Source organism: Cinclus cinclus, chromosome 6 (assembly GCF_963662255.1).
Source record: "Cinclus cinclus chromosome 6, bCinCin1.1, whole genome shotgun sequence".
NCBI lineage: Eukaryota > Metazoa > Chordata > Aves > Passeriformes > Cinclidae > Cinclus > Cinclus cinclus.
This window is the reverse complement of record NC_085051.1, coordinates 13,260,949-13,278,858: the sequence shown is the minus strand read 5'-3', so window position 1 is coordinate 13,278,858 and position 17,910 is coordinate 13,260,949. Positions and strand designations below refer to the sequence as shown.

General features: G+C 37.5%; 1 protein-coding gene across 7 annotated transcripts in view; it reads left to right on the top strand.

The window, feature by feature from the left end:
* The window catches only part of SOX6 (SRY-box transcription factor 6), a 260,249-nt gene extending 249,689 nt beyond the window's left edge, over nucleotides 1–10,560 (top strand). For 6 of the 7 annotated variants that reach the window (XM_062494968.1, XM_062494969.1, XM_062494967.1 and 3 more), the window contains one exon: nucleotides 6,714–10,560. In XM_062494968.1, coding sequence (XP_062350952.1) covers nucleotides 6,714–7,017 — 304 coding nt within the window. In that variant the 3' untranslated portion in view covers nucleotides 7,018–10,560. Of the gene's footprint in view, nucleotides 1–3,790; nucleotides 3,842–6,713 lie in introns of all 7 variants that reach the window. The other variant, XM_062494970.1, reaches the window with a different exon arrangement.
* Nucleotides 10,561–17,910: the final 7,350 nt, after the last annotated feature.

The window sequence follows — 17,910 nt, the reverse complement described above, 5'->3', positions numbered from 1 at the left end:
ATGGTATGAAGCTACTAGTAATTTTGTTATATATAGGAGTGTGCAATAAATATTTTTTAAAAAAATAAGTTTTAGAGAGTATTTCAAGTAATGCATAGATAGACTGGGTAGATTTATAACTCAAAATATATGGCCCAAAAAGATCCTGGCGCAGTTTTAAGAACATTGTGTGTGTTTCTAGTGGTATTTCCTCTAGTGCTCAGCAGAGAAAGCAGTGTGGTGAAACATCTACACGTTAAAGATAACATAAGTCCAGTGAAACAACTGCACCATAACTGATTTCTCTCTCCTGTAGGTTCTTTTTTTTTTTTAAATGAATTAATCTGTGATGCTCCGTGCTCCAACACAATGTTTCTGGTGATTTACAAAGAGTCCAAAAGCTGTCTCCAGTGCCAGCCTTTCCAAATTTACAATGTTCTGCTTATTTCTCTAATCACAATAGTCTCCTTTTGTTGGGTACTTCACTACCAGATAATTGACCTTGACGTCGATTATGCGCCCTCATTTTTGGCTTGGGATGCAGAACTCCTGTTGCAGTCAATTATTTTGTGGTACAGCCTGCAACAATGTGGGCTCTTTATTCAATCAGTAAATAGAAGTGGTTTTGATATCTTGAAACAGCCTTCTAGTCTATAGTTATGACATTGTTTTTTATTCTTCAGTCTAAGGGAAATTGTTTACTAATAGTCTCCCATTAAAATTGCACATAGGACTCTAAATAGAAATCTGAATTTATACAGAACATCACAAATTATATTCAGATGAGGGAAGGAAATTTTAACTTGTCTTCCAAAGCAGATTGACATACCAAATCACATGTAGACAAGAAACGCAAAGGAAATACCAAAACAGCAGTCTGAACAATTTGAGAATTGTTTGCTAATTCAAAACAGTATTAAGCAGTAGCATTTTACAAATTAAATGTGATGGCTAAATGGGAGTGAATATGGAAGATGGATTTAAGAAACTTCTAGAAGTGCCTACCTAAACAGTGATATTTCTATTAAAAATATATATGTACTTTTGAAAACTATTCAAAACTAAACTGGTGCAACCTAAATGTAACATCTTTCTCATATATCCAGTAGTGTGATCACAAAGACCATGAGAATATCACCATTTATTGAAAGGATTGTTTCCTATTCCTATTTGTGCTAAGTTCACTTCACCCTGTTCTATCCATGCTGAAGAAGTTTAAAGTAAACTACCTCTGTGCAGTTATATGATGGTGCACTGCACTTTTCCAAAAGCAATGCCTTTTATCTGTGCAAGTGACAGAAAAGGGAGTATGAAGTCTAATGGATACATTCAATAAAGATGACGAGAGATCAATGTTGCTGTTCAATGTGAATATAGATTACGGTCCTCAGGAATCGAGGGCTGGGATTTAAAAAAAGTTATTTCATACTTCCCTGTGATTTCCCACTGCTGTCCAAAATTCTCCTTTTCCCTGAAGAATAATTTAAAACAAACTTATTGGAAGACACCAAGTAAAATTAGTGAAAAAGTCAGACTAGAACTTCTTTTTTGAACTGAAACATGAAGCATGGAATCATTTGTCTCAGCAGAATAGTTTACTAACTAATGAAAAGCAACATTTCTTCCAAATCAGATTATAACTAAGTGAAACACAGTAACTGAGCCCATCAGCTTCTTAAACTTACTCTTCCCTGTGTTTAACATAAATATCACATAAAGCATCAGCTGGAACAGTTTCCTAACTGACCTCACACCCCCATTATTTTTCCACTGTTTTGATGGAACAACATAAATCGTCCTTCAGAACTCTAGACATGAGAGTTGAGATGCTGTTTCCTTTTCAGAGTGAAATAAGAGACAAATGTGGTTTTTCGGATTGAATATGCTCTGTGTTTACAGTAAATATTTCAGTGGAAGATAGAGAACAAAAGTACAAAGTAGACTCCAATGAAATGTGCCAAGTGCTTCATACTGCTTGAAGTACTGCTGGGGGCTTTTCTTGCTTCTTTTTTTTTTTTTTTTTTTTCAAGTACAAACTGATTAAGTTAGGAATGGGTATGCTGAAATGGCAACAAAATATCATCACAGAATAAAAAAATAAGTAGATACATGTTCAGAACAGGTGGCTAAAGGAAATAGTACAAAGCAAGAAAAATATATATTTTAATAATTGTTTTTGCATTTTTCTTACACCAAATGTACATTTATGTTTTAGGCAATCCAGTAAAGGCTAGTTCCTGTCAGACTCTCTTAGGTGAAGCCACTGGCTAACTTAGGATAATTCTGGTATGGGTGCAACACCGTACCTCAAACATGGAGTTCTCCATGGTTGAAACTTATTTCATGCAAAAGGTTCATGCTGCTCACTTCAGTTAACCACAGTCTTTGATAAACTTTGGTAAGATCCACAGAGGGTGTTTAAAGAATCTTAGTATACAAACTAGCCAGGATTTAAAATATAACAGAGAAATAAACTCATGAATGGCCAGGTTCTGTTCTGGTTTTTGAAGAAAAAACTCCAAAGAACTGAATGAGAGTGAAGATTTCTTGGAATAAATTTGGCAGGAAATTAATGTTTTCAGATAATTGTTACATATTTGATAGACCAAAATCTGGGACCTGCCAAGTACTTTAAAGAACAGAGTGGAACTTACAGTGTGCATAGGCCTCTATTGCATCTCTACATGAATGAATTTTGTTCCAAATGTGGCACATAATACAGAAATAATTCATGTTTAATGCAGAGTATGTTAAAAAAATTGCTGCTTTAAGTCTCGGGGAAGCTGATTCTGAAGCCAGCTATGTCTTTAAAATAATTGAGTTATTTTTAATAGTAAAATTATTAATGGAACTTGTGAATGATACCTTCAGCATAAGTTACTCCTGAACAGACTTCAAGTGATTTACAATTTATCCTCAATAGCAGTTTTTTGTAATGCATAAATAAATGTGAGCTACAAATGGATCATACATAAACCATAAATTCAGATATTTTGAGTCTCTCTTTTGTTGGCTTGTCTTACATAGATAATTCATTGCTCAGTCACTTTTACAGTCTAATACACTCTAAATAGAAATATATGCTAGATACATTTCTCTGCAAAATGATGTAAGCAGTAACTTTTTTTCTGTGCTTTACCAGTGTAAGATGTTTAGAATAAAGCCTTTATAGTGTTTATAACTACTGTACACACATAGTCTCAATGTTGCTAGGCTATGGTTTTGAATAAGTCTGTAATATTATACTCCTGTAGCTTGAACTTAAAGCAAGTACACAATGGGTGCTTTTGTGAGATTTACTGTTATTTCATTCCTTATGGGAATGTAAGTTTCAGGGGTGTGTAATATATGAGCATTTTCCTTAATGCAATCAATTTTTGCTTCAGACATTTAAAGAGCTGTCAGAAAATGGTTGGGAAAGGATCAGAAAACAATGGTCATTTGCCAATTTAAATGTTTAGCTGGTTTGGCAAAAGTCAAAAGAGGAATATTCTCCAGAAAAATACTAAGAATATTAATGCCACAAATTTGTGAGCAGATCAGTTTTTCTAAGAATTTTCATATTGCTTCCATTTTCATATTTACTTAAATATTTTGGCCCAAATCTTTGGCCCCAGAGTGGACAGACATGTTATCAGTGCTGGCAGAGCAGAGAGAGACCCCTAGTAATTGTCCACATAAGGATTTCTTTGTCAGAGGAGATGGTGAAGATAGGAGTGGTTTGAAGCCAGGGTATGTAGAGATGTGCCACCATTCCTCATGGATTTGAAGAGACCAGAAGATTAATGTTGCTTTCTGGAAATCTTAACAGGCAGAAAACTTCCATGTGCAACTGAGCTGAATTGTAACCTGTAGCTTGCAGGTAAAGTATGTTTTTATCTCCCCCCCTCCAAGATTCTATGATTGGTATAACTCTAGCTAGAGGCAGTAATTAAATGTGTGGAATTTAATGTAATAAAAGACTCCATTAACATAAATACCTTTAAGATCTACAAATATAACAAAACATAATGACCAGAGTCGTAGGTTAGAAACTCCAACTCTTCCTTTCAGGGAGAGCAGTGGGAATTTAAACAAATGCTCTATTTTCCTCCCCCGCAAAAATTTAATTACTTAGGAAATTATAACACTCATCAGTAACATGTGCCATCCACATAGTTTGTGGTATTTTAACATAAGGCTTTATGGGATGTAGTATAGCAACTAGAGCAGTATTTACAGTGATGACCTGATCAGCTCTAAATAATAAGAGGTATTAAATCAGAGGTAGATGTCCAGTTACTGAAGGTGTGTAGGTGCCCGTGTTTAAGTGCTAGCAAATTTTTTGTTAGCAAATGGGTAGCAATTTGAGACCCTTTCCAATTAGGTGGTACAGTTACCACAAGTTTACAGTTCCACAGTGAGATATAGGTAATTTAAAGTTATTACCCAGCCAGCAGCAGGCATGCACAGCATGTCTGATTTTTCTTTAACATGTAAAAAAAAGGACTGCACCTATGAATGACAAATTCAGTAACCCTTTAAGTTTCCTGTTGTACCAATCAATTTTTTTGACAATTAGATTAATTCAGTAGCTTGTTACACATTTATCTGGTGTGCTTCCAAGTAAAGAGTACCTCTGTAAATTTGCCTTCTTTATGCTCAGATGACCTTCTCCATTTATACTCTGAAATGGCTAGTACTTGGACGAGTGTACCCAGTCCCACAGAAATGTGGATGTGCAAAAGAATTTTGATGACTTGATAAGAGTTTGAAAGAATACCAGGTTTTCTCTGTCCTTTAGGCCTTAACACTGACTACCATCACTTCATCAACATATCCCACAGCATTGTCTTAAGCAGACTTTTAAAATTGTTCTCTCTACTTGTAAAAAGGCAATTTGCTTCTGAAAAAATACGAACTTTTTTGGGGAAGGGAGGTGTAGATGTGGATGTTAGTATTCTGATACTTAATGTTGTCTCCAACACTGCTGCAACTTTGAGTCAATCATTCTCTGAGTAAGTTCAACAACCTCTTACAGGAGTTGATAAAACTTTTCTCACAGCATCATTTGGCATTGTTATTGTGCTGTTCTTTGATGAACAACTGGTGATGTTTTGTTTTGTGAATTGATTTATTCTAAAAAATACCAGTGAAAGATTGTTATATGGGTAGATTAGAAGGAATTAAGTCTGTACGGCCTGGTGACAACTACATAGATTTTTTTCTGTTGACCACGTGTGGATTTCTTTTTCCTCTGCTTTGTGGAAATATTCATTAAGGTGAACATTTTCTGCATCTGAAAGTCATGGAGGAGATACGTGTGGGTTTTTAGCAGTAATAGTTTGTACTCCTGAAAACATGCAATCCTAAGCCAGAAATGTTCCCATGTGAGGTAGGTGTTCAATTTTATGGATAAGGTATTGAAAGATGTTTGCAGAAAATCACTTGCAAGCAAATACATTGGCTGAAAATTGTTTTCACAGAACATTTATCAGACCATTTAAAAAGTGAAAATTTAGTGAAAAATCCCAAGCTGTTTGTAAATCATCTGCAAATCATCATTTGCAAACAGGAGTATAATGACTGTGTCAAATGAATTACTGCGTTTTTGCTTGCTGCTAGCCAGGTGTACAAGACTTACACAACAGATGTTTGAATTTCTCAAGCTGTGCAGAGGCTGTAATAGTCAGGCTTGCAGTACAAGCCATGGCAGGCTGCAAACTATTTTAGTGGTGTTCATGATTTCGCTGTGTCACTACCCAAACTCAAAGATCTGCATCTTCCCTGTAACTGTCTAGTGTGATATTTATCAAAATCAGAGTTTGATCAATGAACAATAAAGACTCAACATTTATGGTTTTTAAAATAAACTTAACATTATTTTCTGTATTGATTTATCCAATGATTAGGAATTTGTGAGAATGGTTTATAAAATATCCTTTCTGAATTTAACACAGAATGACACAGTGCAGACGCCTTAGACTATATGAACATACCTGAAAATGTTTCTTCTGCTAAAATTCTATAATAGTTCACTCTTACTGGGTCAATATTGCTCTAACGAAGGTTGGGAATACACTGAGATGTATGATTCTTTAAATAGATTATGCAAATAGGCATGTGTGTTCAATAACTAGTCAATACAAAATCAGCATCTTCCAGGGCAGATTTGTTCTTTTTATAACCAAGTACTTTTCTTCAAAACCCCCATCTTACACATAAAATCCTGAAAAGCAAATGGCATTCTGATGATGGATCCAAATAAAAATCAAAAGCCAGCAATAAAATGTCAAAAAAAATGTCTAAATGAAGTAGGAGTCTACTTGGCACTTACATAGTAAGTTAGATACTTAGAGTTTCTGTCTTCCATTTTAGGTAATCTCATTAACAGAAGCTCTTGCCGTGAGTTTAGAGGGTTTAGATTTTGGCTACATGGTGTCTGTGGTAGCAGGCAGGCATCACATGAGTGCCTGAAGCCTTTAGGTGGTCTCTGTCCAAGTGCTAGTGCGTATTATGGTTTAAATAAACACATACAAAACATGAAAGGATGTCTGGTCGTTACTGAAAACCCTTCACTTCCCAGTTGTCCTTTGGGGGAGAAAATGAACCGATAGCACAGAGGACTGTGGGCCCAGAGGAATACATGGAGCCTTTCTAGGAAACCACCCGCCTTTCTTTCCTTTGGACTTGCAGAAAGTCTTCCCTCCTCTAAACACAGGCAGTGACGTTTCCCTCTTGTTTATTCCTTCCAGACAACAGCCTCAGATTCCAATCACCACGGGAACAGGAGTTGTGTACCCTGGTGCTATCACCATGGCGACCACCACGCCATCCCCTCAGATGACATCAGATTGCTCCAGCACCTCTGCCAGCCCTGAGCCCAGCATCCCTGTCATCCAGAGCACTTATGGTATGAAGACGGACAGCGGAAGCCTCCCTGGAAATGAAATGATAAATGGAGAGGATGAAATAGAAATGTACGAGGACTATGAGGATGATCCCAAATCAGACTATAGTAGTGAAAACGAAGCCCATGAGGCAGTCAGTGCCAACTGAGGAGTGTTCACAGAATTAAAGTACTCAGACTCATTTGGGTTTTTTTGGGGTTTTTTTGAACAAAAGTTCTTTAAAGAGCCTGCATGCATGTGTGGCTCCTACAGTTACATCAGCAGAATGGTCTTAAATGTTTCTTATCGTGTGAGACAGATTGTTCCCTAATTTTTCATGAACTTGGTTTTTTTTTTTTGTTTGTTTTTGTTTTGTTTTGTTTTGTTTTTAATTTAGATGAAGACATAAATATCAGACATCAGGACTTGAAAACTTATATGAATCAATAGCTGTCTTACAAGTCTTACCTTTTGTCTTTTTCTGTTTGGATGCTGATAAAGGTTTAAGTTACTGTTTTAGATGGGGGTTATACATTCTCACTCAGGTATGCTGTGCCAGCCTACAGGTTGTGAATGTGTTTTTATTCTGGATTATTTTAGAAAACAAAAACTGCAGATTTCATATTGTGAAACAGAACAAGTCCACAAGAGTGCACACCTGTGCATCATAGCTTGTCTTTAAAAAATAGTCTCTGAATTCCATTTTTTTTTCCATATGTATAGCTGAACTTCTGATGTGCCAAACTTTTCATAACTTTTGAATCTTAACATTTAAACAAAAAGTCTTAAAGGAGACACTGTAAAGTCTTAGACAATCCTTTGGCATCTTAAAAAAAAAATTATATATGAAACCTAATTTTTTTTCCAGAATATAGTAAAGTACTCAGGAATCTGGAGACAGGATATTCTTAATTAGTGAACATGGTTGCCATAGTGCATGTGCCCAATTGCTTTTGCCTCTTGATGTGCCATTAGTGTGAAATTTTAAGTAAGCACAAAAGAGCGATCACCAGCTATGGACGGGCCTGTCTTAGCCGTGTGAGGCCACCTCTGATTACATTCTCTACCCCTTTGCTTTTAACCCTTGCATTCAGTCTTAACACATTTTCTCTTAAATAATTTATTCATTCCAGAATGTCAAGGGTCCAAATACTTAATATTTATTTTTAAAAGTACAGTTGGTGGCATTACACTTACAATTCCTTATTGATATTTTAAAGAGCCTCTTCCCCCTTCCCTAAATCACACAGAAATATGAAAATAAAAGTGCACCTGCTACTAAAATGAACATGACCTTTATGAATGAGAAATTCACTTGTTCCTCTAACACTGTATGTTCAAGGAGCACTTGGAAACACTCTGCTATATGTATTGCAAAATAAAGTGAGTACTTTTATATGTACATAGAGTACAAATACCCCTAAAAGTGTGTTTATATTTATAAACCTCTACACTCAGACAGCAAGGGCAGATGTAAAATCCATGCTTTTACAGTCCACCATGCTGAATTTTTAGGGCCTGAGGAATCTGTGGCAAATCACGGCTCTGTCCATCATGCTTCTGTTGCCACTGGAAGGAACTGTGCTACCTTAAGTATTTATGCAGTGGTTTATTTGTGAGACTACAAGTGGGGTAGGGAAGGCCACTCAAATATCTAATTGCCAAGGTGGGAAAATGGGTTGTCAAAAATAATTATTGCATATTAATCATGTGGGAATGTGACTCGTCAAGCGCCTTGGGATCTTTGGATGTAAGTTGCTAAAGAAACTAAAATTTCTGTTTGTATTACTTCCAGAAAAAATACAGTGACAGGAGATAATTCTGGGAAATATGCAAGAGAGGCATTCAAAGATTATTAATCTATTAGATGTCAAAGACAGAGGAGAAACTGCCTTTTCTTTTCCCCCTCATACTCCACTCCTGTTCACAAGTAGATCACTGTATATACATATATATATATATATATATGTACAGTTCCAAGAGGCCTGATAAATAACTGTGCTGAAGCTCCTCAACTCCCTCAGCTTTTATTTGAAATTGGCTGTGCTCAGCACACTGGTGATAAATTCAGGCTTGGGCTGAGAGGTACCAGAGGGCCTCAAGCAGCTCCTCTGAAGATCTGGGAACAACGTCTCACAGAGCTGCACAGGCTTTGCTTGGGACAACAGAAGTGTTAGCCTGGCTGTCCTCATTCAGCCTGTCCTGCAGACACTCACTCCTGTGAGCTGCAATGGCACGATGCTCTGTGCAGGATCAGCTGCCTTCCTCACAGCCCCACTGGTACCTGCTCTGTCAGAAACAGCCATTTTTGCCACTGTAGGAATCGCTTTTCTGTGTGAGAGAACGACCCACCCGAGACAAAGATTGTTCAATTTACGGGACAATTTATAAAGATAATGGCATAGAAACACAATGGTCAAATTTCTCTGACCATTTTGTAATTTGGAACAAAAAAAAAAAAAAGGTATATTTTTAATATTTATTTAATTGTGTTCTGACTCCATGTCTAATAAGCAATAAACTGGTCTAGCCAAGTCTTTAAAGGCATATGCTGTGTCATTAGCTGGTGAGCGTCCTCTTTAAGCTGGCTAAGGTACTTATAGAAAGTGTTTTTTTGTTCTTAAAATAGCTTGGGAATTTGAACTGGTTTTAATACATTCAGCTCAGATTGGGGGGAGGACATAATTATTTCCTAAAAAAAAAAAAATAAACCAAACAAAAAAAACAAAACTATTTATTAATGTCTTACATAATTCTTCAGTTAGAAGTATCTCTCCCTCCCCTCATGTCACCTTCTTTCTCTCTTGCTCTCTTTTTTTTCCTGGTTTTGTTGCATAGGTAGAATGCTGTATTGCTAGCATTGTATTTTATGTAATTTTTTTTTTTTTGCACAAAGGCAAACATTTAGATTAGTTGTGTTTTTTTTTTTTTTTTAATTTTATGACCATGCCAAAATAATATTCTGCAGGCTTATGGAGAACAAAGGACTGTTCTTTAGGACTGAAACTTGATTATGCTTGTAGTACAAAAAGAAAAACACACACACTCACAGATGTTGTTTCGTAAGTGTTATAAGCACTGGATATAAATGGTATTTTTTATCACTTCTGACTAATGTGAAACTGTTGTACGAAAACTACATGAACAAAAGTCATCTGTTTCGACTCGTGTGGGCCTGCCTCACAGTTGCCGGATTTGAGTCATTTTTATGTCTTGTTATTTCATTTATTTATGCAAAATACATGTATGTATGAACACTTTGTTTTAGCTCCAGCCCTGCCTCAATGCTGATGCTCTGTATGTTAAAGCCACATTCTTGAAAATGACTGGCTGTTCAGGAATCACCAGCTGGTAAAAATTGCATTTACTGGCTGGGGGAGTGGGAGGAACATATTTGAATCTGAATTGTGCCTATGAGCGTGTTATTCTATTTATTAGCCGACATTGGCTCTAAAATGTCAGTAGAAATCAAGGAAGGACAATCATAAGGATGAAACCCAACATTTTTACTTTATTAATCGGAGCTCAAAACAAAGTTTTTGGTGAATTTACCATCTCATTTTAGATTTTTTTTTTAAATTGTGTAAATATAACATAGGAAATAGAATTTTATTTTTTGTTCATGGATACTTAGTGAAGTATAAGTTATGTATTTACTTTTGTTCTATATCAGTGTATGTTGGTCCATATTAAATGCTGACAAGTCACTGTACCTCATGTAGATGCTGAATTTACACCCGCAGTGTGAGCGCAGTATTGTGGACCTGTAGCTGGGACAGCAAGATGCCTCACTTGTGCTCTATCTGATTTTTAATAGCATGTTCCACTAACAGGGAATACTTTCTTTTTTTTTAGAAAGTTTATACATGAACCATGCCAAATGTTGGCTACATTTGATGGGAAACACAGTCTTCTGAATCCAAGTAAAAATCAATGAGATATTTTACTTAACAAGAATGGTTTTTGGAAGTCAAAAGCATATCCGTGAAAGATTAAAATGACTGAAATGGCCCTTGCAACATAGGCAAGACTCAGTAATATCAACCCTCTATGTTGTATGTTCATTTAATCATGTTATTTTTATATTAGGCTATAATACCAGAGAAATTGTTCACACAATACACGAAGAGGATTCATGGAATTGCTTCTTAAGCTTTGTGTTTGAGGCCCCTTAGAAACTGTCTGGAAAAATAACTCCATTCAGGAGCACTAATATAATAATAATATTTTCTCTGTGAACAGTTTATTTAATTAACAGATACAATATATTTTCTTTTTGGAAAATTATTAAATACTTATATTCAAGAGAAGAAGACTCCCCAAACAGTCTGATACTAGCCAGAATAGTTCACTTCTTATTTTATAAAAATGGAAGGAAGCTAAAGGTCCCTATGGAAACCATACTGCTTTCCAGGGCTTACACGCAGAAACAAGTCTGGAGAACTGGTCAGATTCTGGTCTGCCTGTACGTTTGGGCATCACCATTTAGCATGTGAAAGCACCTGCTGAGCATTCCCAGGATCCTGATGTGCTCCTAAATCAGCGTACTCTGGTGCAGCATGAGGCAGGGGGAGGGAAAAGACAGGATGGCTCTGGGATGGAAATGCAAACCCAACAGCAGCATTAGTCCCAGTAAATACACCAACCTGTGCAAAGTGTACAACAGCCAGATGTGGGCAGCTTCTTCTTTGGATAGACACACCACAACCACCTCCCAGTGCCGTCTAATCTCTGGGCTGGCTTTCTGGATTTTGTTTTTCGGCCACATCAAAGGCATGGCATTTCAAAATCATGTCCCAGCAAAACATTCTCCAAGATTTAGACCCCATCCTCCCTGAGAAAAACACTTACCTACCTGCTTAATTTGAAGCATATCAATGCTTCCACGGTGGTCACGAGGACCAGTGTTGATGTTATGTGGGGTGAACTTTGCTGAGCCAGGGCCACAGTAAGAACAACTGCACTGGAGATGCAGCCAGCAGGATGTATGATAGAGTTCTTCATGTTTTTATGAGAAGTTAATGAGTGGGCTTGGACCCCTTGGTGTTTTGCATGCTTTTTTAAGATACAAGTTGGCACTTAAGCATGTTATTTTTAAAGAATAATACTATACGACCTCATTTGATCCTTTACAAAACACTTTTTCTTTTAAAGAAACTTCTTCTAAACTTTTTTTTTTTTTTTTGGTACAGCCCATTAAAATCTGTGATTTTACTCAGATCAAACTACATTTTTAATATGTAGCAATGCCCTGCTACAGAAGGAAAAGATAATGTATATGCAAAACCATTTCATTTTAACCCCACGCCCTTTTTTAACTACCAGAATTGTTGGAAATGGTGACAGAGAAGTATTCTGAGATTTCACATGCTGGGTAAAAAGGTGTAGGGTGGGGCGAACTGGGCTAAAGGAAAACTTATCAAATTGGTATTTATGGCAATATGAAAGCTATAAAGCAACTTAGTGACATGGCTTGCTTTGTAATTTCCGCTTTCTAAAAACCACAAGTGAGGTCCTTGGTGCTCTTGGAATATGGGGAATGTGCAAATATTTAACTGTTTGTATGCTGCACATTGCAGACCTGCTAGTGTGCATTCTCCGTTTGTCTTCCTTTGTCATTTGTGTTTTGCTTTCCAGAAAGCAATGTTTTTTTTTTTTCTTGTACCCTTCTTCAGCTTGTAGCAAACTAGAATGCTTAGCATTTATGTTCATTCATTATTGTATTTCCCATGTAAATTTTTTTTATTACATTAAGACAAGCTTATAAGCTGTTACTACATAACTTATCTTACTGTAACTCTTATTTCCTGACATTGTAATTTGTTTGTGATGTATATTGTGAGATTGTACTCTATGTTAATTTAATCAGCACAATTCACTGACATGCTGGACTGACATGCTAGCTGCTGTTTCAAATTGTAAAGTTTGTGTAGAGCTGTTGGGACAACTGAGACTCTCTTGTCAAGGTACTATGCTTCGATTCCTATAGCAACACCCTGGGTGCAGCTCTTACTGGCGAGGGCTGCTTGTTTAACAGCCACTGGCTACTTAATGGGCAGGTTTTCTTTGTAGAAATTCTATATACAGTGCAGGTACCTACCTGGGCCCATGGCCGGTAATTATTTGAGCGTTTAGAGGAAAAACTAGTGTCTATTGCTGCTTTGAATATGTTTTAAAGTCTGAAAATGTAAATAGTTTATCAAAAAAAATCTTGTACAGTCCAGTGTAAAGTTTTTAAATGAACTTAAAGGTTGCCATCACATCTCACACTCTCCTCTTGATACAGTAAAAATCAAAAAAAGAAAGAAAAAAGTTTGCTAAGGATATTGATTTAAGAAAAATCTGTTCTCAGATTAAAAAAGAGAATAGTTATTCTTAGCTCTGCTTCATTGCATAAACAGACTTCTTGGATTTTGTTGTGCAGTATTGACGTGAGGTAAATTAAATATTAAATAATCTTTCAGTGGTACTTTTAAAAGTCTTCTCCTCCTCTGCCTCAGTTATCAATGGAAAAGACAAAATTGAAAGACACTGTCCATATACAGTATGTTCTGGTGTACGTTGGCACCTTACCTACATATTTCGGGTGGGAGGGATTTTTAAATTTTTTTTTTTTTTATTTTTTTTTTTTTTTTTTTTTTTTTTGCACAAGGTGCTTTCCTGATATGTTAAACATGTCATCCTTGGGTGATACAGTATATGCCATGATAGGGGTTTAGACCCCTCAGGGGAGTGTCTATAAGACTGCCTATTTATGCTCATTTACCTCAAGACTGTCCTCTCTACCCTTAATCTATTCACCATCACTCCATCTTTTGTACTGCTGTTGACACTTACAAATTAAAGATAAATTTTGTTTTATGAGATGTGTGTGTGACTTCTTCTGTGTACCCCTTATTCCTTTGAATTTAGTATTAAAGACTGACCATGATGGGAAAATACAACTAGGCCTGTTCAGCTGGCCTCCTGTAAATTTGGTCACTGAATTTTACAGCACTTATGTTTAGCCCATGCCTTTCTAGTTTATTGAAGGCATTTATCAGCCTCTGAAATGTGTTAGCGCTATATGCATGATAACCAACCTAATTTCACAATACACACTGAATACTGTCAATTTTATGTGCAGGAAGTGCTGTTGGTAGCAACATAATCTCAAAAGGTTTATTAGTGAGTAGAAATGAGATAAAACAGTTCTCATGTCTCTTCTATCTTTGCCTTCTCCTTTTCTACTGCACATAACTTTGAACTAACTAACCAAAGTCAAACAACAACAAGCTATATGTGCCATATTGCCATGCCTATAAACTGCTGCTGTTGGTGCGTTGTGATTTGTTTCTGACTTAGCGAATTAGTCATGGTCCTCACAGGAAAAGAATAAATTGCATTGAAGCATACTGTACTGAAGCAGAAATGTAACAGAGCCTTTTGGTTGTACAACACATCAGATTCCAGTCAAGTTTCAGCTGGTGCACAAACCACCCTGAAACATCCAAGTGGGACAGGATCCTTTCTTCCTTGGAGAAAGCAGCATACATGAACTTCCTAAAAATGACATTCTGCACTACAAATCTGTGTGGTGGAATACTTCAAAGTCAACAGTGGATGGTAACATGGAGTCTGACCAACATGTTGTAGTGGATAATATAGATGAATATTGGCTTGTGTAACTTAATCCTATTTATTTCCTCTGTTCCCCACACACGTCTGTTACCCTGTGATTTTTATCCTTTTTCTTACCAGAATCTGCAGCTGTACTGATCAGTAACCTTGAACACACTGATGTTGTCAGCTGGGTTATTACACAAATACAATGAGAAGCAAACTGAGCAATGACTACAAAAAAGCCACTGCTTCCTGCAGCAGCAAGACACAAACTGTTCATATGACATCTCTAGGTGTCAATCTAAAAAAAACAATGCACTAATCACCATGCAGGACAGGGGGCTGTCTCCACATGTACAGCAATCTTCTGGACAAGGTGGTGTGCTGGGGGCTAACCCATGATAGCAAGACCAGCACATTTGCTTTTCCTGGTGCTGTGGAGAACAGCACCTGTGACCAGCTCACTGCCTTCCCTGTGCCGGTCTGATCACCCCAAATGCTCATCTTAACCTTTAGAAATTTGGTTTGTAACACAGTGTGTGCACCAGGTCACCACAAGGGAAAGATAGCACTGAGCTGGAGGAGTAATAAATAAGCTCCTAAATTACCACTGTTATTTCAATCATCACAGGAGGGCTCTGCCACACTGGAAGCACCAAACAAGTGATAGAGCACAACAAATGTGAGAGCTGAGGTGCCCGTGCCACTCTGGTCCTTTCTCCTGCTCTCAGATGTTTCGTTCTGGTTGAGCACAAACTCTGCTCAGCGGCTGCAGGTTCCTTGGGAGCCCTCAGGATGCCTGCAGTGTGGGGTTTTCAGGATTCCAAGGTGCAGCATGAGTCTGTCTCCCCACTGGGATTTTCCCATGGCCATTGACTGCTACCACCGTAGCCCAACAGCAGCAGCTCATACGGATTGGGAGGAGGGGGAAAAAGTAGTAGTTGATTTATATCTTTAATATACGGTTTATAATAGAAAATATGAGCTCCAGGTTGTGTCTCTGAGCAGTTAATGACCAGCTGGGTTAAGGGCCTTCAAATTCTGCCATCAGTCATTGACTGCCAGGAAGTGTCCTTCCTGTCATCTGTTATTCCTTAATTGTATCAAGACCCACTACAGCAGAGGACTGTTAAATTTGTGGATTAATTGGAATCTGACCCTCAGTAAGTTTGAATAATATCAAGGCCATTGCAGGTTAGCATTGGGCTCCTTGACATGACAGTCCATAACAAACTTCTTCAGAGCTGTTCTGCTTTGTATTAATGCCTGCTGGATAACTGACACAGTAAACCAAAATTGCCCTGTAGAAATCACTGTGGTCAGCGGTATTAAGAACTACTTAGGGACAATTTAACTTACTTTGACACCACAATGTTTAAAAGCCTCTCTACTAGTATTAAAACCTCTTGGACCTTTGGTTGCTCTTGTGTTTCATCAGCAAAGGATCATTGGGTAGGAAAAAAGGTTATTATTAGAGCTTTAAATAATGCTTCTCAAATAATCAAATTACAAAAGAAAAGTGTATTGTTCATTTGGGTCTTTTTTTTTTTTGCCACTCTTCTGGGTTATCAAGATGTGTGAAGAAACCAGGCAGGCATTTTAATTTCAGTTTCAAAAATGGGATGTGGGCTCAAAACTTGTAAACATTAAGTGCAAAACCCCCTGACTGTTGCATTACTTCCACCAGCTTTAATTTTATGAGTAAGGTACCTCACACTTCAGATGTATGAGGAAGCTTTCTTTTGAGTCAGGCCACAGAGATTGTATTTCAAAATCAGAAAATAGGCGTATTCTTCTATGATCCAGAACCCTAGCCTGCAAGACACAACAATCACCAGATGCAAAGGTATCTCTGTCACTAAGCCCCCATAATAGCTAATAATTTCTTTCTAGCTACTGTATGTTCACAAATAATTAATCACAAATAAGTTACAAAATTGAAAACACAGCAACTGTCTTACTGGATTAGACTCCTAGTCCTCCTGGCCCAGTAGGTTTATGATCAATAGTTGCAAGAGCAGATAACAACTAATGAGAGCATCTGAGCCTGGCCAGCATCTGCATCTCGTTCTCATGTTCCTCAGCACTTACAGTAATTGTGTTGGGCTATTAATGTGTGCAGCTCTTTCCTAGTCAGGAACACAGGCTGGTATTTCGGTGGATGAAATAACTGAGGGCAAATTAACAGTTAAGTCTGCATCCCAATTAACAGCCTTGATAAGGAGTATTACAACAGCTCTATTTATTCTTTTTAATGGAAGAAAATCAGGGAAAACAGTCCATTTGTGTTCAACTGAATTGCAAAGTCCCTCATATGGTCCAAAATACGTAGGATGATCAACTTCTCTCAATTTTTGCAGGATCTGTTTAAAACTTAACAGACTTAATTCAGAAAATCTGGAGATCATAGATTTTAATGATCAAATTACTCAATCACAATGAAATATCTTCCATTCAAACAGCAGGAAATCCACACTTGATTGCAGACTTAGTTAATTCCACTAGAATAGCTGCAGCTGCTGGAAAACCAAAGGCTAAGTGCTGGAGAGGGAAAAAGAAATCCTCCCAAATCCACCCACCCACCCAAAACGAAATGCAAGTCTTTTGCCACGTGTTGAGAGATCATGCTGGGAAAAGGGCTTTTGGAAAAACCTTTAGGTACAAGATACCTATTTTGTGGAGTGTTACTGTAGAAACTAGAAAGTTCTTCTGGTTTTGACAACTACAATATGGGTTGAAGGAAAAAAGTGAAGGGAAGTTAGTTTATATGATCTTATTTGTAGCAGCTTTTCCTGTGAACAGAGTCTGCAGAATCTCCCTGACACTGCTGTGACTTTATGCAACACCAGCTACAGGAGGGAAGCATGAAATATCCTAGCAGCTTTGGATTATTTTAAGGAAAAAAGGTCTTATTTCAAGGAAAATTAATAAGTATGAATATTCACATAATGTTATTGTGCTGAGCTGCTAAGAATAGCTGTGCTAAGAATGGCACCTATTCCCTTCTTCTGTGTATACCAGTGTGAATGTGTAATAGCTCCTAAAAGATTAATGGCCCTTTTATTCTATGATAGATGGTTTAATGTTCATTTGCTGTACTTGCAATCCATCAGTTATTTAAGGTAGTCCTCTAAAATTACAAAATTATGGGAAAGTTAATATAACTCTTAGAAATCACCAGCTGCTCCCACCCCTCCGTGGGGAAGACTGCTAAGTTGGTCATTATGCACAATTCTTAGTCCAGCCCATGGCAGCAGGGCAGAGGGCAGGTGCTGCTGGCATCCCTCACATGCTGGGACAGGGCTGCCACCCTCCACACCTTCAGCTCCCCTGTGGGCTCCCAACCCACCACTATTCCTTCTGTCCTCTTCACCTTGTCCTCCCACGGGGCAGCAACAGCAAAGGAACAAGGGGCAAGTACAGCATCCCACCCCCTCACGGGGCCTTCAGTTCCTCTCCA